The sequence below is a fragment of the Hyperolius riggenbachi genome, chromosome 4 (genome assembly GCF_040937935.1).
Source record: "Hyperolius riggenbachi isolate aHypRig1 chromosome 4, aHypRig1.pri, whole genome shotgun sequence".
NCBI classification, from domain to species: domain Eukaryota; kingdom Metazoa; phylum Chordata; class Amphibia; order Anura; family Hyperoliidae; genus Hyperolius; species Hyperolius riggenbachi.
Genome location: NC_090649.1, coordinates 435,001 through 452,150, shown reverse-complemented (window position 1 = coordinate 452,150; position 17,150 = coordinate 435,001). Strand labels below are relative to the sequence as shown.

General features: G+C 47.0%; 1 protein-coding gene across 5 annotated transcripts in view; it reads right to left on the bottom strand.

Annotated features, from left to right (window-relative positions):
- The window catches only part of KHK (ketohexokinase), a 217,064-nt gene that overhangs the window by 168,921 nt on the left and 30,993 nt on the right, over positions 1-17,150 (bottom strand). For 3 of the 5 annotated variants that reach the window (XM_068279784.1, XM_068279785.1, XM_068279788.1), the window contains one exon: positions 236-340. In XM_068279784.1, the coding sequence (XP_068135885.1) occupies positions 236-327 (92 nt within the window). In that variant the 5' untranslated portion in view covers positions 328-340. Of the gene's footprint in view, positions 1-235; positions 341-6,372; positions 6,397-6,805; positions 6,825-17,150 lie in introns of those variants that run through there. The other 2 variants (XM_068279783.1, XM_068279786.1) reach the window with 2 other exon arrangements.

Sequence of the window (17,150 nt, the reverse complement as noted above, 5' to 3'; positions counted from 1 at the left end):
GGGGTAGGGGAGTTAGGGGTACTCGCCTGGTGTTGGAGTACTCCTTGGGGTATGCGTGTGTTGGGGGGGGGGGGGGGTAGGGGTACTCGCCTGGTGTCGGAGTCCTCCTCGGGGTATGCGTGTGTTGGGGGGGGGGGGGGGTAGGGGGGTTAGGGGTACTCGCCTGGTGTTGGAGTACTCCTTGGGGTATGCGTGTGTTGGGGGGGGGGGGGGTAGGGGGGTTAGGGGTACTCGCCTGGTGTCGGAGTCCTCCTCGGGGTACTTGTCCACCACGCTGATGATATCCAGGCACACCAGGCCGATACACAGGATCCTTTTCTCCGACATGCTGATCTCCTCTCTGCAGAAAAACAAGCTAGAATGTGAACTCTGATCTCATTATCTGCTGCATCAGCAAAATAGTCCAACACAGAAGCAGGCAGGGAGATCAGGCAGGGAGACCTGCAGGCCTGAGGGCTTATCAAGTGTCCCTACTTGCCAAACAACTGCCACCGCCTGCCAGAGCCGGATTAAGACCATGCAGGGCCCCAAGCAGAGCAATAAATTTAGCCCCCCCCCCCCCCACACACACACACACACACACTGCTGAAAGGATGTCTCCCCAGCATACAGCATCTCACAGTAGTAAGTGCACCGCTCACTTTTTTCATAAATATTCTATTTCATCTTTTCATGGAACAGACAGCACTGCAGATGTGACGCAGTGATACAATGTAAAGCAGTCAGTGTACAGCTTGTATAACAGTGTAATATTGTATGATATCTTCTCATGGGACAGCACTGCAGATGTGACACTGTGATACAATGTGAAGCAGTCAGTGTACAGCTTGTATAACAGTGTAATATTGTATGATATCTTCTCATGGGACAGCACTGCAGATGTGACACTGTGATACAATGTAAAGCAGTCAGTGTACAGCTTGTATAACAGTGTAATATTGTATGATATCTTCTCATGGGACAACGCTGCAGAGGTGACACTGTGATACAATGTAAAGCAGTCAGTGTACAGCTTGTATAACAGTGTAATATTGTATGATATCTTCTCATGGGACAGCACTGCAGATGTGACACTGTGATACAATGTAAAGCAGTCAGTGTACAGCTTGTATAACAGTGTAATATTGTATGATATCTTCTCATGGGACAGCACTGCAGATGTGACGCTGTGATACAATGTAAAGCAGTCAGTGTACAGCTTGTATAACAGTGTAAATATTGTATGATATCTTCTCATGGGACAACACTGCAGATGTGACACTGTGATACAATGTAAAGCAGTCAGTGTACAGCTTGTATAACAGTGTAAATATTGTATGATATCTTCTCATGGAACAGACAGCACTGCAGATGTGACGCTGTGATACTCTGTAGAGCAGTCAGTGTACAGCTTGTATAACAGTGTAATATTGTATGATATCTTCTCATGGAACAGACAGCACTGCAGATGTGACGCAGTGATACTCTGTAGAGCAGTCAGTGTACAGCTTGTATAACAGTGTAATATTGTATGATATCTTCTCATGGGACAGACAGCACTGCAGATGTGACGCAGTGATACTCTGTAGAGCAGTCAGTGTACAGCTTGTATCACAGTGTAATATTGTATGATATCTTCTCATGGAACAGACAGCACTGCAGATGTGACGCTGTGATACTCTGTAGAGCAGTCAGTGTACAGCTTGTATAACTGTAATATTGTATGATATCTTCTCATGGGACAGACAGCACTGCAGATGTGACGCTGTGATACTCTGTAGAGCAGTGTTTCTCAACATTTTATTGGTATGTACCCCTTTTAAAACTCTGTACTCACCAAGTACCCCCTAACATAGTAAACATTATTACAAGTAACCCTTGACAAATATATATTTCATCGTAGTACCTTATAATTGGTTCTAAACAATTTCCAAGCATTTACTATTGCTTTTAATTAGCTAAAATACTAATTTGGTGTTGTTAAAATAAGATTTATCATTTTCTAAAACTCTAAATTTGTTATTCTTGGTTAAGTATATCAAGCCCGAGTACCCCCTGGAACCATCAGAAGTACCCCCTGGGGTACGCGTACCACATGTTGAGAACCTAGGCTGTAGAGCAGTCAGTGTACAGCTTGTATAACTGTAATATTGTATGATATCTTCTCATGGGACAGACAGCACTGCAGATGTGACGCTGTGATACTCTGTAGAGCAGTCAGTGTACAGCTTGTATAACAGTGTAATATTGTATGATACCTTCTCATGGAACAGACAGCACTGCAGATGTGACGCTGTGATACAATGTAAAGCAGTCAGTGTACAGCTTGTATAACAGTGTAATATTGTATGATATCTTCTCATGGGACAGCACTGCAGATGTGACGCTGTGATACAATGTAAAGCAGTCAGTGTACAGCTTGTATAACAGTGTAATATTGTATGATATCTTCTCATGGAACAGACAGCACTGCAGATGTGACGCTGTGATACTCTGTAGAGCAGTCAGTGTACAGCTTGTATAACAGTGTAATATTGTATGATATCTTCTCATGGGACAGACAGCACTGCAGATGTGACGCTGTGATACTCTGTAGAGCAGTCAGTGTACAGCTTGTATAACAGTGTAATATTGTATGATACCTTCTCATGGAACAGACAGCACTGCAGATGTGACGCTGTGATACAATGTAAAGCAGTCAGTGTACAGCTTGTATAACAGTGTAATATTGTATGATATCTTCTCATGGGACAGCACTGCAGATGTGACGCTGTGATACTCTGTAGAGCAGTCAGTGTACAGCTTGTATAACAGTGTAATATTGTATGATATCTTCTCATGGAACAGACAGCACTGCAGATGTGACGCTGTGATACTCTGTAGAGCAGTCAGTGTACAGCTTGTATAACAGTGTAATATTGTATGATATCTTCTCATGGGACAACACTGCAGATGTGACGCTGTGACACAATGTAAAGCAGTCAGTGTACAGCTTGTATCACAGTGTAATATTGTATGATATCTTCTCATGGAACAGACAGCACTGCACATGTGACGCTGTGATACTCTGTAGAGCAGTCAGTGTACAGCTTGTATAACAGTGTAATATTGTATGATACCTTCTCATGGGACAGACAGCACTGCAGATGTGACGCTGTGATACTCTGTAGAGCAGTCAGTGTACAGCTTGTATAACTGTAATATTGTATGATATCTTCTCATGGAACAGACAGCACTGCAGATGTGACGCTGTGATACTCTGTAGAGCAGTCAGTGTACAGCTTGTATAACAGTGTAATATTGTATGATACCTTCTCATGGAACAGACAGCACTGCAGATGTGACGCTGTGATACAATGTAAAGCAGTCAGTGTACAGCTTGTATAACAGTGTAATATTGTATGATATCTTCTCATGGGACAGCACTGCAGATGTGACGCTGTGATACTCTGTAGAGCAGTCAGTGTACAGCTTGTATAACAGTGTAATATTGTATGATATCTTCTCATGGAACAGACAGCACTGCAGATGTGACGCTGTGATACTCTGTAGAGCAGTCAGTGTACAGCTTGTATAACAGTGTAATATTGTATGATATCTTCTCATGGGACAGACAGCACTGCAGATGTGACGCTGTGATACTCTGTAGAGCAGTCAGTGTACAGCTTGTATAACTGTAATATTGTATGATATCTTCTCATGGAACAGACAGCACTGCAGATGTGACGCTGTGATACTCTGTAGAGCAGTCAGTGTACAGCTTGTATAACTGTAATATTGTATGATACCTTCTCATGGGACAGACAGCACTGCAGATGTGACGCTGTGATACTCTGTAGAGCAGTCAGTGTACAGCTTGTATAACAGTGTAATATTGTATGATATCTTCTCATGGGACAGACAGCACTGCAGATGTGACGCAGTGATACTCTGTAGAGCAGTCAGTGTACAGCTTGTATAACAGTGTAATATTGTATGATATCTTCTCATGGAACAGACAGCACTGCAGATGTGACGCTGTGATACTCTGTAGAGCAGTCAGTGTACAGCTTGTATAACAGTGTAAAGTTATTTGCTGTGCAATAACATCAACACACAGCCATTAAAGGACACTTGTAGCGAGAGGTATGTGGAGGCTACCATATTTATTTACTTTTAAGCAATACCAGTTTCCTGGCTATCCTGTTGATCCTCTGTCTCTAATATATTTAGCCAATCAGACCGTGGACAAGCATGCAGCAGATCAGGTGACATGATTGTCAGACCTGACATTAGCTGCATGCTTGTTTCTGGTGCAATTCACACACTACTGCAGCCAAATAGATCAGCAGGGCTGCCAGGAAACTGGTATTGTTTAAAAGATAAGAAATATGGCAGCCTCCACATACTTCTCACTACAGTTGTCCTTTAATGTCTAAACCACTGGCAGCAAAAGTGAGTACAGCGAGGCAGATTTAAGATCAACAACTTCATGATTGTTTATACTGAAAATGTGATGGCCCCTTGTACTTCTTTATTGTTGCCTAAGCCGGCCACGTGGCAAATGTGACTGTAATGCCTTGTACACACCATGCAATTTCCCATTAGATAGATGAGTTCAATCAATTATTTCTGAAAAGTCAGAATGGATTTCCAATCATTTTTCGGATTATTTTCCAAACACTTCTATACAAAATTGATCAGAAAAACGATCAGAAATCAGAATCGGATCACGATCGGATCTGTCAGAAATAATCCATTTGACCTATCTATCTGACGGGAAATTGCATGGTGTGTACCGGGCATTCGGGTTGTGAGGATCTCGTAAAGCAATATTGGAGTTTATTCACTGCAAGACCAAATGAGTCAGTTTTGCTCCCTCATTCTCATTAGTCATACACAGGTCAATAATGCCCCAATATGTCTAGCCATAGCCAAGTGATCATTATTCCATTCAATTGTTTAGTGATCAACCTCTATCACAGCAAGTTTATTTCTGATAGGCATCAGCAGAACTGTATCAAGCTTCAAGTGCTGTACTGCTCAATGCAGAGCAAAGTTATAGACCATCGATCCCCCGTCGCTCCTGTCCTGCCCCCATACCACAGAGATTGATAAACAGCAAAATATCGCTTAAAAGCTAATCAATTGGATATGTATGAGCAATAGATTACTGGAAGATTCAATCAGTGTTCAAAATGGATGTGTGCAGAGCCAGCTTTAGATATTTTTTGGCCAACTAGGGTGATAAAATTAACGTCAAGTTCAGCAATGACAGGAACCAACTGTGCACATCACCAGCAGAACTCTTATCTCTGTAGTAGGCAAACACAGGGGGGATTACAGCTGCCCAGAATCCCCCCTCAGACCGGGGGGGGGGGGGGGGGGGATTACAGCTGCCCAGAATCCCCCCTCAGACCAGGGCAGTGTCTGGGGACAGGTACAAGTTGTGACACCAGAATATCTGCAGGGATCCTGCAGCTCAGAGCACCATCCTGCTGCCTACACCATGTGCCACCCCCTTTCTTTCCCAGCTATAGGTGACTTTGGATGTAGCAGCAGCAGCAGCATATGTACAGGAACTAAACAGAGCATTGAGCCAGATATGAGCATAGCCCTGTGCCCCTGCTGGGTGAATGCTTCACTTTCTTCTTCATTACCAATGTCAGCTGTCCTCATTATTATCTGTATCCAAACTGCTCCTGATCGATCCCGTTGTCGGACATTTACGAAACAACAGTCAGATACTGTCAGTCAGACGGGACATTGCACTATGTGTCCCCAGCATGAAGTCCTACCATATTATTATACTGTATTGTGCGTAGCTGAGGGAGACCTTTCAGGAATCCTGGCCTTGCCCCTGTAGAGCATTGCTGCAGAGATCGAAAGACTGAAGAAGTTGAACAGAGACAATAAACAGAACAGAGACAGACAATAAATCTTTATGTGCCTCTTATGAGGGAGACAACATTGAGGCTACTAAGTTCAGCAAAGACCGGAACTAAATGTAAACATTACGCACAGAAGTCATAGGCTTTTGAGCAAATGATGATGCTACTATGAAAAAAAGTGTAACTACAGAATGTTTTTGCCACATCAAGTTTCTCTAGCTAAGCGGCTCCTGTATGAAGAGATCACATTCCAGCACCCAGCCCTTGTCTGACAGCTCTGAGCTAAGGGAGGGGGGTAACTCTGTGTGTGCCTGCTTGTATAACTTCTTATCTCCATAGTAGAGAATTGCTGCAGAGATCTTGTTTTTAATGACTGAAAGAGTTACTAAAGGACTACATGAACAGGCAATAAATCTTTATGGGGCCCTTTTGACCTCCTGAGGGCCCAAAAGCAATTGATTAGTTTGCCTGGTTGAAGATCCGGCTCTGCTCCTACCACAGCGGTTGCAAGTCCTGGACTGACCTGAGTAGAATACAGTAACACGGTCCTTTCCTATCAAAGATGATCGGGGAATATGGGTGACCACCCCGTCTTTAATGCGTAGCTTAATGGCCACCTCATACTCCCCCCACCATATCCCCAGGTCATCCATGTGGAGGGCCCATCACGTCACAAAAGTGCTGGACCCACGCCAGAATATCACATACAGGGATACTCTCATTTATAGTCACAACATGGGCTTTTTTCAGCAACGACTGTCTTGATAATGGTATCACAGCCATTTTGAGTCCACTGTGTACTTCAGTCGTTCCTCCATAAAGGAGTCCAGCCCATGTTAAATCATAATAGGTAGGAGGGTCCTCTGGATCTAAGATGGCAAAAATGTCCACCGGTGTGATTCCCATGTCTAGGAGGAGTTTTACAAAAGCTTTTTTGTTAGGCACCGCCTCTTTACCTTCCCATTTGAGTCGGACCACATTCCTCCTCCCAGACATACCGTCTCCAGGGGCGCTGGTACCCTCCTCCCACTGGGCACACTCCTTGCAGCCCTAGCATATGATAAGGGCTGTGCCTTTGGGTTCTGACCAGGAGGAGCAAGGGCTGCCAGATTCAAAGAGGGTCCCAAAGGGGGAAAATCTCCACCTCTGACAACGCTCTCCAAAACCGGCACCTCCGATGTATTAGGTACCACAGATCTTTGTGCACTCTCTGCTGCCTTAATTTTCTGCAGAACACGAAGATGCTGAGGAATACAGGCTTTGCACGCCTCTCTGATTGCAGTAGGGGCATGTTTGCCTAACCCTATTATTAAATCTGAATAGACCTGTCTTCCTGACTGGTCATTCCAGAGGATCGCATCACCTTTAACATTGAACCACTGACCACCAGCCCTGAAATCAGCTTGTAAACCACAGTCTGGATCTCCTGCACCTATTGTGTGAACATTCTCGAAGTTCCCCCCACACTCCATCGTGTGAACCATAACCTCGTCAGAATGTCCATCTAGAATGACAAACTTGTTTTTTTCTATTCTATAAATTGTGTTATAAGAGTACAACTCTGTAATGACCTCCTCTGCAATTACCTCAGGAGACTTCCGATTCCTCATCGTCTTCGTCTCGTGCAGCACTTTTCTTCTCTCTACGTTCTTTAAAGGGATCCTTCTCAAACATCCCTTGTAACACTTCTATCCTTTTCAAAAAAACTTTTTCAAGTGGATCCCCACCAGGTACCTCTTGATTATTTGAGGTATCAACACTAATACTATTTCCACTATCAACCTTCTCAATGTCCCCATCATCAGATTCTTTCTCCATATTTTCAGTATCAGACAACACACAGTAATGTTTGGTAGACTTGTTATGGACCTTATGCTTCTTAGTCTCAGTTTTCTTTGCTGGAGAAGAAGAAAGATTTTAAACCTTTTTACCTTTTCCACCAACAGGTGGAGATTCTTCCAATACTCTTTTCCCTTTACCTATTATATCATGGAGAAGGGAGGCATCATTAACATTCATTTCACCAATGTCAAATGATTCTTCAACAGATTCTTCCCCAATAGGGGGCACAGCACTGTCACCATCTGTTTAGCAAAGTATGGATCTATTTGGTTCACCATCATCTGTGTCCATAGACTCACCCTTATTTTTACCTACAGTGACATTCTTTTTTACTTAAACTTTTGTCAATTTTTGAAGGGGGCAGTTTTTCATGCTGCTCAGATATACCTACAGCCCCATTCAACTGTGTCACTTCCATTCGTGTTTATTTATACCTTTGAAAAGGACTAAGTATACTATAATGCAATCTCAAATAGGCAAAAAAGTCTCTGAAAAAACTTTATTAACACACGTACAAAAAATAGAAAAAGTGGTTCTTCAATATCACAAGGTCTAAAAAACATTGGTTGGTTTGGAACAACAATTGGTTGTAGCTTTGTGGGCATTTAAACTTCAAGGCCTTGAAGTACTAGTTTTTGTACGTGTGTTAATAAAGTTTTTTCAGAGACTTTTTTGCCTATTTGAGATTGCATTATAGTATACTTAGTCCTTTTCAAAGGTATAAATAAGCACTAAAGGGCAAGGTGGATTGCCCCAAAAAGGACTGTGTTCCTTGATCCTTCACTTTATAAAGGATCGTACCCCAGAATTTGCTGTTTAACACTTCCATTCGTGTGCCAGGCGGCCTTGCTCTGTGGAAACAGAGGCACACACAGTCCCATCTTCCATATTTGCATATTCAAAAACAAGCTCTTTCTCACCTTCCTGCAGTTCAACGCTGTCCCCAGGAGGGGCACATGACTTCTCGCCCACCAAGTCCATAACTGGAAGTCCTCCTTGCATTCCACCTATGACAACTTCCTGTTAGAGATGGCCCGAACGCCGGCGAACGGTTCCAGGCGAACTTTGGGTGGCGAACGCAAACCTTTCCGGAAGTTCGATTTGCCCCCATAGTGCACCATTAGGGTCAACTTTGACCCTCTACATCACAGTCAGCAGGCACATTGTAGCCAATCAGGCTACACTATTTCCTGGAGCCACCCCCCCCCCCCCCCTTATATAAGACAGGCAGCGCCGGCCATTATAGTCGTTCGTGTCCCTGTAGTAATAATTAGTAGCGATGGGCCAAACGGTTTGCCTGCAAACGGTTCCAGGCAAACTTTGGGTGGTTAACATTTGCCGGCGAAGGCGAACTTTTGCGGAAGTTCGGTTTGCCCCCACAAAGCTCCATTACGGTCAACTTTGACCCTCTACATCACAGTCAGCAGGCACTTTGTGGCCAATCAGGCTACACTCACTCCTGGAGCCCCACCCCCCCTTATATAAGGCAAGGTTCTCCTGCCGTTTTACTCACTCGTCTGCCTACAGTAATTAGTGAAGGGACAGCTGCTGGCAGACTCTCATAGGGAAAGCTTAGTTAGGCTCTTGTAGGCTTGTTAGCTTGCTCCTGCCTGATTGTTATTCCTCATGTAGCACCCCACAACAGCTTCCCTCCTCCCTCCTTCCCCTCCTCCAGGAGGATCTTGCCTTCTAGGGATTTGTAGGATGTCAAAAGCCAACTCACATACATTGGCCAGGAATCAAACCCAGGTTAGCAAGGCCCCAATGACACTTTCTATGGCCGCCGATTGGCCCACGTGGTAAAGCAAGGTGTAAAAAATAAAGTACACCTAGCAGAGGATGGTTTCCATCCATCAACCTCTGGGTTATGGGCCCAGCACACTTCTGCTGCGCCACTCTGCAGTCTGCTTATGTTTGTATACAATCTTCAAGTTTAGGAAGGGTACATTAGTTGAAATAGCTACACTACAATCTATGTTACAGCAAGGCCCTAATGACACTTTCTCTTAACCACTTAGGGACCAGGGCTGTGTTGGCTGATCTGTGCTGCGTGGGCTCTCCAGCCCGCAGCACAGATCGGGTTTGAGGCAGGGCGATCAGACTTCCCCCCCTTTTTTCCCCACTAGGGGGATGTACTGCTGGGTTGGGGGTCCTGATCGCCGCCGCTCTGTGTGGCCGAGCGGGGGGGGGGGGGGGGGGCTCTCCTCAAAGCCCCCCTCCGCAGCGATATTCCTCCCTCCCTCTCCTTCCCTCTCTCTCCCTCTTGCTATGGGCAGCACAGGACGGCAATCCGTCCTGTACCGCCTCTAATAGGCTTTAGCCTATCAGATGCCGGCGATCCCCGGCCAATCAGAGGCCGGGGATCGCCGATCTCCTTTACGGCGCTGCTGCGACAGCAGCACTGTATAATGTAAACACAGGGGATTTCATCCGCGCATGTTTACATTTTGCCTGCGAGCCGTGATCGGAGGCTCGCAGGCTGTTCACGGAGACACCCTCTGTGAACTGACATGGAACGGTTTCTATGGAAACACCACTTCGACCTGTCGGCGTTAGGCGGTCGTTAAGTGGTTAAGGGGCTATGGCGGCCATAGCCCCTTAAGAGAAAGTGTCATTAGGGCCTTGCTGTAACATAGATTGTAGTGTAACTATTTCAACTAATGTACCCTTCTTAAACTTGAAGATTGTATACAAATGTAAGCAGACTGCAGAGTGGTGCAGCGGAAGTGTGCTGGGCCCATAACCCAGAGGTTGATGGATGGAAACCAACCTCTGCTAGGCATGATTTCATTTTTGCACCTCGCTTTATCGCATGGGCAAAACTGTTTCCATAGCCCTGTAAGAGAAAGTGTAATAAGGGCCCTGCTGTAACGTACATATTAGGGTAGCTAAGACTACTCCTGGGCCTTTCTTGTAGTTGAAGATGAGTGAACTGTGACACCACACTTACAAACAAACAAAACAAAACCAAACAAACAGAGAAGCGTCCCCGTATTGGAGCATTGGATTTGGTAAAGTCTTAAGCCAATGTGTTGTAAGACACAAGTAAGCTTTAGGTTAGCAGGAATGGTTGCAGCTAGGCTGACTTCAGCCTGTAGTGTTGGTAGTATAGTGGTGAGCATAGCTGCCCTCCAAGCAGTGGACCTGGGTTTGATTCCTGGCCAATGTATGTGAGGGTGATTTTGACATCCTACAAATCCCTGGAAGACAAGATCCTCCGAAGGAGGAGGAGGTTAGGCCTGCAATTCAACATTCACTGTGATTTCTGACCTTAAAACAGTGGTTTGTGACAAATCTAGGTTTTTTATTGAGACTTTTGACGTCTGTCTCACTCAACCATGTCTCTCCGTCCAGGTATTAGACCGCTTGAAACATCTTTTCCATCATTTTTCTGGCCAGCATATTTTTTTTTTACATTTCCAAGTTCGCCTCTCCATTGAAGTCTATTGCGGTTCGCGAAAGTTCGCACGAACCGAACTTTCGCAGTAGGTTCGCGAACCGAAAATCGGAGGTTCAGCCCATCTCTAGTAATTGGTGAAGGGAAAGCTGCTGACAGACTCTCATAGGGAAAGATTAGCTAGGCTCTTGTAAGCTTGTTCCTGGCTGATTGTTATTCCTAAAATAGCACCCCACAACAGCTCTTTTGAGAGCTAATCTTGTTCATGTGTTTTTTTTTTACCTTCCTCCCTCTCTCTCTCTGATTTTGTCTTCCAGTTATTTGTATTCTGTCAAACGCAAGCCCACATACATTGGCCAGGAATCGAACCCAGGTCAATTGCTTGGAAGGCAGCTATGCTCACCACTATACCACCATTGGCCGGGAATCGAACCCAGGTCAACTAACATTACAGGCTGAAGCCAGTCATTTCACTCATCTCTTCAACTACAAGAAAGGCCCAGGAGTAGTCTTAGCTACCGTAATATCTATGTTACGGCAGGGCCCTTATTACACTTTCTCTTACAGAGCTATGGAAACCGTTTTGCCCATGCGATAAAGCGAGGCGCAAAAATTAAATCATGCTTAGCAGGGAATGGTTTCAATCCATCAACCTCTGGGTTATGGGCCAAGCACACTTCCGCTGCACCACTCTGCAGTCTGCTTACATTTGTATACAATCTTCAAGTTTAAGAAGGGTACATTAGTTGAAATAGTTACACTACAATCTATGTTACAGCAAGGCCCTAATGACACTTTCTCTTAAGGGGCTATGGCCGCCGATTGGCCCATGTGGTAATGGTAAAGCAAGGTGTAAAAAACAAAGTACACCTAGCAGAGGATGGTTTTGATCCATAAACCTCTGGGTTATGGGCTCAGCATGCTTCCGCTGCGCCACTCTGCTGCCACACAGTGAAGGCTTCGTTGTAGGAAAAAGTGGTGTTAAACTTCTTGGACCAGAGTTACTTCCTCCCTCCAAAAGACACACATACATCCCCATAAAATCATTTAGCAGCAACTACATACACAGTCTCTGTGGCACAATTGGTTAGCGCATTTGGCTGTTAACCGAAAGATTGGTGGTTCAAGCCCACCCAGGGACGGCCTTGTGTTTTGTGAATGGAACTAATGTACCCTTCTTAAACTTGAAGATTGAAAGCATTCAAACAGGCCACTGTGCTTCCCCTGCTGAAAAAACCCTCACTCGACCCATCCCTACCCTCAAACTACCGCCCAATCTCCCTCCTTCCCTATGCTTCTAAACTCCTCGAACGCCTAGTCCACCAGCGCATTACCCAATACATCAACACCAATACCCTACTTGACCCCCTACAGTCTGGATTCCGACCTGCGCACTCAACTGAAACAGCCCTCGCCAAGGTGGTCAACGACCTTACCCTTGCCAAGGCAAAGGCAGTTATTCCATCCTGCTCCTCCTTGACCTCTCTGCAGCATTTGACACTGTTGACCACTCCCTCCTCCTCCAATCACTACAGTCCATGGGCATCCATGGGCTTGCCATGGCCTGGATCTCCTCCTACCTATCCAATCGCTCCTTCACCACTTCCTTCAATGGCTCCTCCTCAACTCCTGCCCCCCTTTCAGTTGGGGTCCCCCAGGGCTCTGTTCTAGGCCCCCTTCTTTTCTCCATATACACTTCCTCAATTGGCAAGCTTATCTCCTCCCTGGGCTTCAATTACCACCTTTATGCAGATGACACTCAGATTTACCTCCATACCCCCGATCTCTCAGCCACCACCATAAACAAGGTCTCCTCGTGTCTCTCAGCAATTTCCTCCTGGATGTCAGCTAGGTTCCTAAAGCTTAACCTAGACAAAACTGAGCTCCTGATCTTTCCACCCCATGCTGCTGCACCCATCCCAGGTTTCCACCTCACAATCGACAACACAACCATTCTCCCTACCTCCCAGGCCCGCTGCCTGGGTGTCACCTTGGACTCTGACCTCTCCTTCATCCCACACATCCAAAACATCACAAGAGCCTGCAATTTCCACCTCCGTAATATCTCCAAGATCCGCCCATTCTTAACCCCGGACACGACCAAACTGCTCATCCATGCCCTCATCATCTCCCGCCTTGATTACTGTAACTCCCTCCTTTCTGGCCTCCCCCTGAAACGCACTGCCCCCCTTCAATCAGTGATGAACGCGGCTGCAAGACTCATCCATTCTTCGCACCGCTCTGCATCCACATCTCCCCTTTGTGAATCCCTGCACTGGCTCCCTATCCGTCTCAGGATAAGTTTCAAGATTCTATGCCTGGCGTATAAATCTGTGCACAAAACATGCCCTACCTACATCTCGGAGCTTGTTCACAAGTATACACCAGGTCGCCCCCTCCGTTCCTCCAACGACCTTCGCCTCACCACCCCGCGCATTTCACACTCCCATGCCCGTCTGCAGGATTTCTCAAGAGCTGCCCCCACCCTCTGGAATGCCCTTCCACCACCCATCAGACTTGCTCCCTCTTTCAACACATTCAAGCAAGCCCTCAAAACCCACCTCTTTATGATGGCCTACCCACCTCCTACCACACAGTAACTCTCTAAGGAATATTTAACAGCCCCCCCTAGTGTTTCCACCCCTCTCTTTAGATTGTAAGCCTCTGGCAGGGTCCTCCACTCCCTAGTGTAATCTACAGGATCATGTGCTCCTGTCCTATGACAGCCTGTACTTGTATTACTGGGCCTACCTAACCAGCCCATATTGCATGATCCTGTATTTTGTACAATTTGTATGTATAACTTTGTTCTATGTGTATAACCCTATGTATGTCATCCTTGTATCATTGTATATATTTATTGTCCAGCGCTGCGTAATATGTTGGCGCTTTATAAATACAATAAATAATAATAATAATAATAATAAAAGATTGTATACAAATGTAAGCAGGCTGCAGAGTGGCGCAGTGGAAGTGTGCTGGCTCAAGAACCCAGAAGTTGATGGATTTAAACCATCCTCTGCTAAGCATGATTTCATTTTTGCACCTCGCTTTATCGCATGGGCAAAACGGTTTCCATAGCCCTGTAAGAGAAAGTGTAATAAGGGCCCTGCCGTAACATAGATATTACGGTAGCTAAGACTACTCCTCGGATTTTTTGTAGTTGAAGAGATGAGTGAAATGGCTGGCTTCAGCCTGTAATGTTAGTTGACCTGGGTTCAATTCCCGGCCAATGGTGGTATAGTGGTGAGCATAGCTGCCTTCCAAGCAATTGACCTGGGTTTGATTCCTGGTCAAAGTATGTGAGCTTGCGTTTGACAGCCTATAAATCCCTGGAAGACAAAATCAGAGAGAGGGAAGGGGATGGAAGAATTACACTCCCTGATTGATGTATACACATGCAGTAGTGTAGGCCTGCAATTTAGCATTGAATGTGATTTCTGCCCTTAAAGTGAACCTAAAGTCACCCGAAAAAAATGAGATTAACTCACCTGGGGCTTCCCTCAGCCCCCTGCAGACGATCGGTGCCCTCGCAGCTCCGCTCCGATGTCCCAGGACCCGCCGGCGAGCACTTCCAGTTTGGCCGTCACCGGCCGACAGGCATGGGAACGCGAGTGATTGTTCGCGTTCCCAGCCTGTATATCGCCCCCTATGCTGCTATTGCGGCCAGGAGGCCGCAATAGCGGCATAGGGGGCGATATACAGGCTGGGAACGTGAACAATAACTCGCGTTCCCATGCCTGTCGGCCGGTGACGGCCAAACCGGAAGTGCTCGCCGGCGGGTCCTGGGACATTGGAGCGGAGCTGCGAGGGCACCGATCGTCTGCAGGGGGCTGAGGGAAGCCCCAGGTGAGTTAATCTCAATTTTTTCGGGTGACTTTAGGTTCACTTTAAACCACTGCTTTGCGTGAAAACAAAAAAAAAAATTCCGGGACTTTTGACGTCTATCCCAGTCAACCATGTCTCCCTCCAGGTGTTAGATGCTTTGAAACATCTTTTGCATCACTTTTCTGGTCAGCATAATTTTTTCTAATTTTTCAAGTTCGCCTCCCCATTGAAGTCTATGGTGGTTTGCGAACGTTCGCAATTTCGCGAACCTAAAATCGGAGGTTCGGGCCATCTCTACTTCCTGTTGGTGGTTATGGACTTCCAGTTGGTCGGAAAAGCCTTCCTCTCGTTGTTTGTTCCAGTGCCATTTTGGGAAAAAAGGCTCACCGGACACTGCCACTCCACAGTCCACCCTAGCAGACGATTCTAGAAGCACAACACCACTCTCTGACATTCTAACTTGTACTCCATCTTTTGCATCTGCGGCAACTCCTCTCAGACCACCATTACTGGTAAAGGGATCTTCCTCTTGGCGTCCTCTAACCTTATCGGTGCCATCTTAGCTCTCCTGGTCGGCAGCCATCTCCTCTGCTTCAACATCAGCAAGGTAGGCTTCTTCCATCGTTTCATTGACAATTTCTTTGCCATCAATCCCCACACCTTCTCCATCAGCGCCTAAATCCCCAGAGGCATCCTGTCACCTAGCACCTCCAGTTTCTCAGGCACTAACAGCAGATGTCCGGGCGAGGCTTTCGCCTTCCATAGCCTTCTTCTTATCTCTTTGGGCAATTCTTAGGGATGTCCTTCTGCCCACCCTGCTGGCACCCTCTACACCCACACCAGAGCTCCCAGGGGCACTTTGGTTTGCAATACCTCCGGTCACTCCAGTATGAGTGACAGATGCCTGGTCGGGGGTCTCACTCACAAACATCACCTCTTCATTGGCCATTAAATCTTCCTCCATAGCATGGATGACCTTTCTTATTCTTTGCTTGGAGTCTTCCTCCTCACCCTACTCCTCTACATCACTGTCCAGGTCCTCTGTTGGTGTTAAGGGCGTGAACCTGTTTTGGCACTGCAGCTTCTCAGTAAATGGTCCACCGCTTGTCTCTAGTTGTTTGAGGTATAGCTTTTGCTCACCATACTTCTTTATTTTTACCAGCCTCTTGTCCACTTGCAGTAGTTTGTTGTTCCACGATGCACCATACTTGTGCTTGATTTCTATGAAGCTTAACTTCAGTCTTGCAAGTTCTGTGTTACAGTTGTTTACGGCTGTTATCCATTCCACGATGTCTTCTGCAACATTTTTGCCAGCCACGTGTCCCCCCCCCCCCCAGGTAAGCCAGGCTAGGGGGCTATGAGCCGGCTGCTCCATCCCCGGAGCAGCCGGCTAGCACGGGGAAGGTCCCTGCTAGGCATAGGCCTTAAGCAGGGGCCTCAAGTCCCACTCCTACCCGGAAAACTGGCAAGGAAGTTGGCTAAAGTCCACAGCACCGAAACTTTGATAGGCACTTGACAGTCAGGCTAGTGGGCCAATCAAAGTGCCGGAATCTTGTCCTTTGAAGCCACTGGACCTGCCAGGGCTGAAAGCGGGGTCAGTGGGGGCAGGGGCAGGGGCTGAGGGCAGGGTCAGTGGAGGCAGGGGCTGAGGGCAGGGTCAGTGGAGGCAGGTTATGAGGGCGGGGTCAGTGGAGGCAGGGGCTGAGGGCAGGGTCAGTGGAGGCAGGGGCTGAGGGCAGGGTCAGTGGAGGCAGGGGCTGAGGGCAGGGTCAGTGGAGGCAGGTTATGAGGGCGGGGTCAGTGGAGGCAGGGGCTGAGGGCAGGGTCAGTGGAGGCAGGGGCTGAGGGCAGGGTCAGTGGAGGCAGGTTATGAGGGCGGGGTCAGTGGAGGCAGGGGCTGAGGCTGGGGTCAGTGGAGGCAGGAGCAGGGGCTGAGGCTGGGGTCAGTGGAGGCAGGAGCAGGGGCTGAGGGCGGGGTCAGTGGAGGCAGGGGCTGAGGTCAGTGGAAGAAGGAGCAGGGGCTAAGGGCGGGGTCAGTAGAGGCAGGAGCAGGGGCTGAGGGTGGGGTCAGTAGAGGCAGGGGCTGAGGGCGGGGTCATTGGAGGCAGGGGCTGAGGGCGGGGTCAGTGGAGGCAGGAGCAGGGGATGAGTGCGGGGTCAGTGAAGGCAGGGGCTGAGGGCGGGGTCAGTAGAGCGCTCAGTAAGTTTAATGAAGTGCTCATTAAAGGAGTCAT